General features: G+C 32.6%; 1 protein-coding gene across 2 annotated transcripts in view; it reads right to left on the bottom strand.

Moving 5' to 3' along the window:
- Nucleotides 1–1,619: 1,619 nt before the first annotated feature.
- LOC123264625 (matrix metalloproteinase-17-like) overlaps nt 1,620–11,403 on the bottom strand; it is a 281,705-nt gene continuing 271,921 nt past the window's right edge. For both annotated transcript variants that reach the window (XM_044728017.1, XM_044728018.1), the window contains exons 9-12: nt 9,463–9,950; nt 2,696–2,994; nt 2,510–2,613; nt 1,620–2,413 (exon numbers count right to left, since the gene is read on the bottom strand). In XM_044728017.1, coding sequence (XP_044583952.1) covers nt 2,166–2,413; nt 2,510–2,613; nt 2,696–2,994; nt 9,463–9,950 — 1,139 coding nt within the window. In that variant the 3' untranslated portion in view covers nt 1,620–2,165. The remainder of the gene's footprint in view (nt 2,414–2,509; nt 2,614–2,695; nt 2,995–9,462; nt 9,951–11,403) is intronic.

Here is an 11,403-nt window from a genome sequence, read left to right as displayed (position 1 = left end):
TTTAATTTTCAATATAAAAGTTCAGCGACAAAACGAACTACTTGACCTTGACAATAAAAACTAAAGTACGAATTCGCTAATATAAAAATGACCGCTCGAGAAATTAAATTTAATTATTTCAGCCTCTTAATTAAATCAATAATCAAATCTGGTCTACAATAATCGAAAATACCTGGAGACTCAATTATTGTTTTATTCAACGACGACTGATACTCCGATCCAACTTGGCGGGCTTAGCTACTTGGCGTCTTGTCGTCTTGAACCAGGGTGCGGCAGGGTTGTCCAATTCCAAAAATGCCCCGATAACTCCCTCTGCAGTTGCTCTTTATTCTCGACGTCCAAATTTGCACTCTATTGACTTAAACTGATCTCAACAAGGTCACTGATTCACAAGGGCAAAAGGCCACTGGCTTCCAGAAGGGAAAAAGCCTCGATGTCCCTCCTGTCGGCTCTTTTATAACCCTCCAACTCCGGCTCTCGAACTTTCCTATTGTTATGCCCCGCTTTATTTTGCGGGGACTGTAGTGGGGACTTTCGATTAGCACGCCCGGTGACAAGTCGAAACTACTTGTCAAAAATCGAAAGGTAAGGGAAAACCCTGACCTACCGTGCGTTAATTAAGTGGTCGATAATGACCCCGGGAAGTTCGATTTTCCCTGTTACATCATCTTTCTACGACTTTTTACTATTTCTTTTTTCGTATCAGTTATTGAAAATGATACGTTTTTATTTTTTTTTTGTTTTATATACATAGAAACCCAACAATAAAATTTTTTTCTTTTTTCAAAAATTAAATGAGCATTACGAAGCGTGCAATTTTGTATTTTCCGACTTTTTTTTGGTAATTTTTGTTTATTAAAATCTATAAAATTTTATGTTTTGTCGATCTTTAAATTAATCATTATGGTTTCAACACATATTTATAGTTAAGACCAAACTTATCAGTTTATGATTAAGTCGTCATTCATTAGATTTATATTACTAACATTTAATTCTACATTCAAGCGTGGGTGTAAGGCACGCTCAACTTTTAGTAGTATTTTAAATGTAATAAATGATGTTTTTCATTAGAAACCTTTTTCGAAAAATAAATTACTAATTGAAACTTAAAAGTTCATGACTAGTTATTATGCTACTCATTTTGATATAAATTCTGATATCGATTTATCATAAGTTGAATTCAATTAGATATCTTGCTTTATTATTTTTAAGCAGATTTTTATTTTAAAAAACTTATAGAGAGGTACACAATCAAAGTCTCTCTGGCTTATATTTTAAAAACAATAGACATCAGCAAGTTTTTTCAATGGATTCAATTTTTTCTGAGGTTCTTAAAAAACTCTGGTTTCAATAAATTGCAATTATAATAATTATTAATGGTTTATTATAAAAGTTAAAAAACTCTTACAAAATATTTAAATATATAAAAACTTAACGGCAATAATGCCTTCCTAAGTATAAATATTTTATAAAATGCATGGCTTCGTAAAATGTAATATTTTTGGGCCTACTTCCATTTCCCATGTTACATTTTATATAGAAATATAATAATTATTATTATTATGTATACAATTATGATTTATTTTTTTTTTTCATTCTTAACTGGTTAATTAACTTTGTTTGTGTTATAGTTATATATCACAGTTTATAAAACTGATACACTCGATGGTGTTATAAAATTAATGTTTAATTATATTCATATCTTGAATTCATTTATTCATAATAAAATGCATTGCCGCAATTTAAATAAAAATATACATATTCAGATACAAATAACGTGTTGTAAAATTACATAGCATTAAAAATATTTTTTTTTTGACTTCAACATCATGGGACGGAAGTTACTACTATCGTATACCAAAACCTAAATAAAATTATAACTTAAAAATAAAATTTTACTGACTACTTTAATTATAAAATATTTTTGATTTTTCGAGTTTTTAATGAATAATTGAAGTCTATTCTAAGATAAATCTGTTATTTTGATTTTTTTTTGTCGAGTATTTAATTTATTACATAAAGGAATCATGGAGAACCTATTCAAACTGTAAATAAATGGAGAAATAAATTTATTGTTAGAGTGTAAAAAGGAAAAAGTCACGACAAGATCGAATGTCTTTGTTTTGATTAAAAAATTACAACTAATAAAATTTAAATTAAATGAGCTAATTGATTCTCATAATTATTGATGCAACAAGTAGAGAAATCAATAGAGACAAGTTAATAGCTTGTTTATTTCCGGTGTTATAAACTATTTTTGCTCGTCTTCGCGGTAAATCAACGTCATTGCTGTCCATTTCTGAGGTACAACCCATCCAAAATGGTCCTGACAGTCTTGGTTTTTCGTGAACAACTCTCATTCTCAAATCATCGAACTCCCAGAACTTATTACCTTTGAAAAAGTATGTTTTACCTAGAAAGTAAAAATATTTTTTTGTTTTGAATAGACTTATTAGTATCGAATTATCAAGCTTACTAAATTGAATTTCAAAATTGATAAAAAAATTACCGTTTTTCCATTGAAATACAGCATCAATATTGTTGCCTATGCCTGCGAACATGCTTATGTCTCTTGGATAATCTAATTCAACATAATTAATGGCTTCGTCAAATCTAGAATAACAAATTTATTTATTAGTTTTGTAACTTATCACGAATTATGTATAAAAAAATGGGTAGTATGAAAGAAAGTTACCTCCAATACATAGTACCACTAAAAAAGTAAGTTCTGCTGTTATGACCCCATACCATTGCTCCATCAATTTTATCAAGACTTTCGGGAAGTCCCAGAGTACTAAAAGGTCGAGGAAACCCGGGTTCAAGTTTATTTGCGTTGAAGACATAATAATTTCTTCCGATGAAAAATACTATTTTCTTATCTAGTCGTTCGTATACAGCGTCTACGTGATCAATGTCTTCGGGCAAATCGAATAGACGTACTATTTCTGCTGGATATCCTTCGTATAATCCTTGGTCCCCTATCCTCCAGAAATACTATAACAGAAAATACAAGTTAGTTAAAGTGCATGTTTGATTATAATTACAAAAAAAATGGTAAAATTTATCAAAAATTACGTCCTGAACATTTATGCAACGGTTATATATATATATCAAATTAAGAAATTTTCTTACAGCGGTTAAAGAAGAAAGAGTTTCTCTATGAAAACAATTTAATAGATATTAAAAATATTAAGTTTTAGTAGCGAAAATGATCACAAGTGAAAAAAATAGCTATTTATACGACAAGACGCCAAAAAGGTCAATTACAGCATAAGTGAGTTTCTAGAAAGAGCCGATATTCGGCGCTGTGTCATTGGAGGGCAAGTGGAGATAAAGTTATCGTCCTGAGCGAAGCGAGGGTGATAAAATTTTCATAAGCTTTTTAATAATATACAATTAATAGAGCTCATTGGGGAATTCTGGAAAAATCCATACTTAAAATAGTATGTGCAATTTGAACTTCAAAATTTCAGTTTCCGGAGAAATGATTCAACTATTGTGGTTGTTGGTAATACATTTATTTTATTTTCTAGAACACCGATAACTAAAAATTCCCGGGAAAAAAACTGTTTGATATGGCCTAACATGGGCATAAATAATTTCTTGATATCCGGAGGCACGCATAGTGCCTCAAACCAAGTACACGTTCAACAATTACCATATACGTCCTGATATGGAAAGTGGTCATATCAGGCTTCATATATATATATATTCTAATTTGGCCTGATATGTGCACACATCATTTTTTCATAGGACCATATATGTCCTGATATGACCAGTTTTCATATATCAGGACGTATCAGGATTTATATGGTTTTATACAAAATTACATATGCTCTTATCAGATCATATCAGGCCACATATAGACATATCAGAAGTTTCGGTATGACCATATACGAGCATCAGGCTATATCAAAAATTTTTTTTTCGGGTTACCATTCTAATTTATTTCAATGGATAGAAAGTATAGAGCGTGATAAAATACTTTACATCTCAACATCCGGCGAAAAAATAGAAAGTATAGTATACTTCTACAGTATCACTTCTACTCTGCTGAGCATGTCTCCGAAATTGAACTTTTGCGGTAAGGATTGCATAAAATTGATTTTACAATACTTATGCTTATTCCTTTAAGTTACTATAGCAACTGTTATCATGGTAATCGTTGCCGCAGTAACTGGTACAATTTTTTATAATGCTTGAAAATTGTTACTCCCGTCAACAATTAAGTTTTATTTTAAAAAGTATGTCAACATAAAATTATGACGTGGCAGTTAAGGTAGTTGTCGTGGTTAAGGCATAGGGTCAAAAAATTATAAATTTTTGTATACATATTAAGGACATGATGATACAGTTACCCTTAAAATTTGAAGTCGATTAACCACCTATAATCCGAGATGAATTCAATTAAAAATTGGATATTTAACATTGATTACATACGCTCTCTACAGTTCTGTACCCGTTTCTTAGTTATAAAAAAAATTTTTGACTGTCTAATTATTTATATACAACGGATTAAAGTTCAACAATTTATGAAAAAGTATTTATAGAGTATTTCTATACAGGGTGATCCAAAATTACTTTTACAGCGAAGATATTCGAATAGAGGAAACGATTCTGAGCAGAAAACTTCTTAGTCGTTACTGAAAATTTTGAGTAGTTTTTGAGTTATTCAAAATTTTCATTGACCAATCAGATACGAGATTTAACATTTAAAAAAAAATACAAAAGAATAAATTATAAATTTGGCTGCGTTGCGATTTCCAACTTCACGTTTTACTTTTGTTTGTTTACTTTTTTTAAATAATTCTAATTTTTAAGAGTTTAAACAAATGTAACCTTTAAAATAAAATTAAATACTTAATTTCAAAATTTAAGGAAGCTATTGAATTAATAAATGGATAGGTAATCAAAGATAAAAATTAATTTCTTGTAGACAATTAAGAGAATGAATCCCATGTTACTTATAAGGTTAAAGACGATAACGTTAATCAAGAAAATAAGAAGGGTAATACAGGCTGTCTATCAGGATATTTATAAAGACTCTTATTAGGAAAATTAAAAAGACAACACCTAGGCTGCTCATCAGGATAATTTTAAGGACTTTTAACAGGAAAACTAAGACAACAAAATCCAGACTGCTTATCAGGATATTTTTTAAGAAAATTTAAAGGAAAAAATTCAGGCTGCATATCAAGATAATTATCAGGACTCTTATCAGGAAAATTAAAAGGACAAAATCTAGGCTACTTCTCAGAATAATTTTAAGGTCTTTGACCGGGCCGAGGACGAGGATGACTTCCAGGTTGCTTATCAGGATAATTTTAAGGACTCTTTTAAGGAAAATTATAAGTATAAAATCCTCGCTTTTTATCAGGACAATTATAAGAACTCTTATCAGGAAAATTAAAAGGATAATATCCAGGCTGCTTATCGATATTATTATAAGCACTCTTATCAGGAAAATTGTAAGGCCGAAATCCAGGCTACTTATCAGAATAATTTGAAGGACTTTTATCAGGCCGAAGACGTAGATGACTGCCAGGCTGCTTATCAGGATAATTTTAAGGACTCTTAGCAGAAAAACAAACGGGAGATAGTCCAGGCTATTGAAGGGTATAATAATAAGGACTTTTATCAGGTGGAGTACAAGGACAAATTTCAGGGTGCTTATCAGAATAATAATAAGGACTCTTATCAGATGGATTACGAGAACAATTTCCAGGCATCCTATAAGGATAACTAACATTACAATGACTGCATTATTATCTATAGTAAAAATTTTATTAACATATGAAATTTATAACGTCAGTGAACAAATCTATTATAGAAATTGTTCAAAATGTCCTCCATTATTTTGGATACAACAACGAAGACGCTTGACGAAGTTCGTTGCGCAGTTATCGACCATCTCCTGTGTGATCTCTCTCAGACAATCCGTGACTTTGTCTCGCAAAGTATCAACGTCGTCAACGGGATGACGGTAAACATTGGCCTTCACATGGCCCCATACAAAATAATCCAACGGATTGAGATCTGGTGATCTTGGAGACCAATCTATTATTCCACCTCGACCGATATAGCGATTGGGAAAATTTGCATGAAGCCATGCTTGCGAAGCTCCTGCTGTATGAGCCGGAGCGCCGTCTTGTTGAAACCACATTTCTTCATAAATCCTCCGCGGAATTCCTGCTTCTCGACATTCTTGCCTTAAATGTTGATCGAGAAAATCTACATATATTTCTGATGTTAAATTTTCTTCGAATTCATAAGGACCAACCTATAATAAATTTTGTTGTTAGAACTTTACAAATCAAAAATTAGTTGAAGACAATTATTATAATAAATTTAATTTACAATCGTGCGTTGGCCAAAGTGGATTCCTGCCCAGATGTTAATCGAAAACCGGTCTTGGTGATTCCGAACAATAGTGCAGTGGGGATTTTCTTGAGCATACCAGTGGAAATTTCGGGTATTCCAAAACTTATTCCGGCCAAACTTACTTTCATCAGTAAACAGAATTTTTTTGAAAAAATCTTCATCGTTTTCGAAACGATTCAAGAGTTCCTGACAAAAAGCCATACGAACTGGATAATCCTCGGGCTTCAACTCTTGAACTCGTTGATAATGATACGCGTGAAGCTTTTCATCTTTCAGTGTTCGTTGGACGGTGCCAAAAGACAAATGCAGTTGCTGAGCAATTCCACGAATACCGATCTCTGGATCTTCCTCAACGGCCTCAATGATAGCCTCTTCGTTCTCAATATTTCGTGCACGACGTGGTGCACCAGCTTCTCGGTGATTTGGTAAAACATTACCAGACTCACGTAATCGGCTGACTGCACTAAGGATCACTGGAGAACTTGGATGCCGCCGATTCGGGAATCTCTCTGCATACCTGCGCCGTGCTTCAGCAGCATTACAATTGGCCTTACCATACAGGAGGATCATATCAGCATACTCTTGAGCAGTATATTCAGCCATAATACAGATATTGTTTGAGAAAAATCGATTTATGAATATTTAAATTCTTAAGTAAATTATTAATTGTAATGACAGATACACACCGAATTAATTGATTGACATAAATAAAAGATAAGCGATCGCAACGCGAACGTAGTAATAAGCGTGCTTTTTTGTTCTGAATGAACGAATAAAAAATAGAAGACTAAAATGTAGGATACAAGGAAGATCATACAGAAGGACCATAAGAAGAATGATTAAAAGGACAATATGCAGAGATTTTAAACGCGTAGACAACTTAAAACACTCGAAAGAATCAATTGATGATCAAATCTAGATTGTTAAAAAAAGGAAAACGTTCTAAGAGTTAAATTGGAGGATAACATGAAGGCAACAAAATTGAAAGCTTAGCAGGATAATATTCAGGATAAATTTGAACGACTAAACTGAAGGAGAATCCGAAAGATGATTTTACTGGATAAAGTTTAGGTTAAACTGCAGGAGTAAAAATCATGTTATCAAGCTTAGATTAAAAGACAATTGGCCGAATATTCAAAAAAACACAATGTGGAGGCTAGCAAGATCGAATTCAAAAATTCTTAGAGGTTAATAATAAGGGTATTGCTGGTAATCTCGCTCACGGTCTCGCTCATGATCTTGCTCGTGGTCTCGCTCATGATCTTGCTCATGGTCTCGCTCATGATCCCGCTCATGGTCTCGCTCATGATCTCGCTAATGATCTCTCTCGTGGTCTCGCTAATGATCTCGCTCATGCTCCCGCTAATGATCTCACTCGTGGTCTCGCTCATGATCTCGCTCGTGGTCTCGCTCATGATCTCGCTCGTGGTCTCGCTTGTGGTCTCGCTCATGATCTCACTCGTGCTCCCGCTAATGGTCTCGCTCATGGTCTCGCTTATGATCTCGCTCGTGGTCTCGCTCATGATCTTGCTCGTGGTCTCACTCATGATCTCGCTCATGGTCTCGCTCGTAGTCTCGCTCATGGTCTCGCTCATGATCTTGCTCATGGTCTCACTCATGGTCTTGCTCATGATCTCGCTCGTGGTCTCGCTAATGATCTCGCTTGTGGTCTCGCTTATCGTCTCGTTTGTTGTCTTGTTTGTCATCTCCCTAATACGTATCCAACCTATCTATTTATCTATAATATTTCTGAAATTATTTAAAACTTGAAATAACTCTACTCAATTATATGGAATTTTATAAAGTTGGAGTTTCGGATCTCAGCCCTAAAAATAATGTTAATTTTTTAATTTCACCTTGCATAGTGATCTAGATATTGTTCTTAAAATAGGCATTTTTTCTACAATTTTTATTTTTCTGACATTTATCGTAAGCTACTCTCTTAAAATGAATGAGTGGAATTTTACAGTGAAATCAGTAAATTCCAGTTTCCTGATAAGAGTCCTTTTATTATCCTGAGAAGTAACCTGGAAGTTGTCCTATTTGTTTTCCTGATAAGACTCATTATTACCTTGATAAATAGCCTGGTCCTTATCCTGTTAGTTTTCCTGATAAGGTCCTTACTATTACCCTGTAGCCTCGATAAGCAGCCTGGGAATTTGTCCTTTTACTTTACCTAATAAAAGTCCTTATTTTTATCTTGATAAGTAGCCTAGAATTTGTCCTTATACTTCGTCTGATATGAGTCCTTTTTATTATTCTGACAATTGACTTAGAATCTTTCATCTTTATAATTTACAATAAATTAATTTTTATCTTTGATTACCTATCCATTCATTAATTCAATAGCTTCTTTAAATTTTAAAATTGAGTATTTTATTTTATTTTATTTTTAGGCGCGCAGTAGCCTATCGGATCCGGCCCTTGCTTACCAAAGCATTGGATCGGGTTCGAGTCCGGCGTACACCAATGAATATTTTCAATATTTAAGTGTATTATACTGCTCAGCCCAAGAAATAAAACGAGTTCCAATCTCAAAAGTTTACCCCCTAACGTAGTCGCTCACGACCTTAGTAGTTTATGCGACTTTAAACAAAATTAAGAAAAAAAAATTTATTTTAAAGGTTACATTTGTTTAAACTCTTAAAAATTAGAATTATTTAAAAAAAGTAAACAAACAAAAGTAAAACGTGAAGTTGGAAATCGCAACGCAGCCAAATTTATTATTTATTATTTTTTTTTTAATGTTAAATCTCACATCTGATTGGTCAACGAAAATTTTGAATAACTCAAAAACTACTCAAAATTTTCAGTAACGACTAAGAAGTTTTCTGCTCAGAATCGTTTTCTCTATTCGAATATCTTCGCTGTAAAAGTAATTTTGGATCACCCTGTATATATGAATACTATATAGTTTACGTCTCTACGGGTACAGTCTTGCGTAAGAATTATGGATTACTTAGCTTACAAGTTCATATACTTTTGCGGCGCGTATAATCTCTAATTTTTTGACAATATTGTACCACAACAACTACCTTAAGCATTCCTATGCGCTCATGTTAGAGGCGAGTAATTACTTACTTTTCCTTTGAAAATAAAGACTTCTCTGCGAATGATACTAATAGCATCATAGCTAGTATCACATTTATCGGGAATATCATTTCTTGGTTTTGGTGTTGGACGATGTTTTGGTCGAAATGGCGGTGGCACAACTGTTGTAGAGCTAGTTGACGTATAATGCCGATGAGGTTTATATGGCTTCTCCGACCATATAGGACGTTTAGGCCATGCTGGTTTTTCAGGCCAATTGGGCTTTTCTGGTAAGTCAGTTCGGTAATCTGGCTTGTAAGGATAACGACCTTGAGGCTTGTAATCTGGTTTCTCCCTTTCCCTCTCTCGTTCTCTTTCTTTTTCATCAGGATAATTGTTTGGTCTAGTTGGCCGGGTTCTCCAGTACTTTTGGGTTGTTTGTGGCCTTTGAGTCGTAGTTGTAGTTGTAGTTGTTGTACCAGGCCATGGATAAGATGGAGCGTCCGGTAAATTTCCCCAAAGTTTTTCCTCTTGTGAACCTGAAAAATTTATTTCCATTAGAATTATATCTAAAAGCATGTACCTGACTTGCATATAAAGAAGCTCTTTAGCTCAAAAGATATTTAATATTTTTAATCATCGTAATGGTTGATTAGCGTGGATGAGTGTATTTAAGAGAAGGGTCAATATAATATTTTCAATATATAATTAAACTTGGTGAGATTCGAAAAAACGCCATTCGGCCACACCCGATATGGATAGGTAGATTTCTTGGATGAATATTGAAAAAAATATGTAATTTAAAGACAAAATACTAAAATAATTTTTTTTTTAAATATTTTTTTCTTAATTTTTCGAACTACCAAAGAAATTCAAAAAAATTATCAAAAATAGGCAAGTAAAAGCTTAACCTGAAGATAATTATGTGAACATTAACATTCGTTTTACGGATTTAAGCTATCTTTTACGGCTAAGAAATTATTCGAAGATAAAGTCCATGTACGACGAAGTGTGACAGTTTATTATTTATATAATTTATGTTATTTAATATTCAGATTCAGATTCAGATTCACTTTATTTATGCCAAAGCCTGCTGGTCAAATGGCAAGTTTTACAAAAGTACAAAATTTAATAATACATTATAAAGATATTTTTATAATATAATATAATATAATTTAATATAATCTTAATATAATATAATTTATAATATAATAATACATTATAAACAATGACTATAAACTATAAAACTATCGCTGAGAGCTATCATAGTTATTAACACCACCACTAATGCTATAGTAACTGATAACTTAAAATCTATCTAAGTGACAAGAATAAACACTAAAAATTAATTAAATTTAAGAGATCTAATACATCATTCGATTTAACCATATTCTTATCTCGATTTATCAAGATCGAATACTACTAACCATCCAAATTAAACAGATAGTCGTACATTTTATTTTTAAAACTCTCTCAACTCGCAGAGTCAATGATATCTGCCGGTAATTCCTCCCACAGACGAATAACTGTAACGACAAATGAACATTCGTAATGTGTCGTTATAAAATTAGGTAATTTGAAATTTATGTTATTTTTCTTAGCTGCTAATCTCTCTGAGCGTCTTACAGTAATATCTTCGATAAATAAATCTCGCAGATATTTCGGTTTTCCAATGTCTAACAATTTTAAAAAATAACATGCAGTAAAGTATAAACGACGACTCTTAATAGACAGCCAACCAAGTTCACGCCTGTAAGGAGTGACATGCTCATCACGTTTCAAGTTGATGATAAAGCGTATTGCTGAGTTTAGAGAGCGTTGAAGTTTGCGATCATTATCAAATGTAGAATTCATTAAGACTATGGAACAATAATCAATTAGAGGTAGTATAGTTGCTGAGACTAAAAGTTTTTTAATATTAGAAGTATAAATATTCTTACGTAATTTTAAACTATACAATGATGAATTTATTTTACTAATACTCTTGGATAT

The sequence above is a fragment of the Cotesia glomerata genome, linkage group LG5, assembly GCF_020080835.1.
Source record: "Cotesia glomerata isolate CgM1 linkage group LG5, MPM_Cglom_v2.3, whole genome shotgun sequence".
Lineage (NCBI taxonomy): Eukaryota > Metazoa > Arthropoda > Insecta > Hymenoptera > Braconidae > Cotesia > Cotesia glomerata.
The sequence above is the reverse complement of the archived record's forward strand: the minus strand, read 5'-3'. Positions and strand labels throughout refer to the sequence as shown.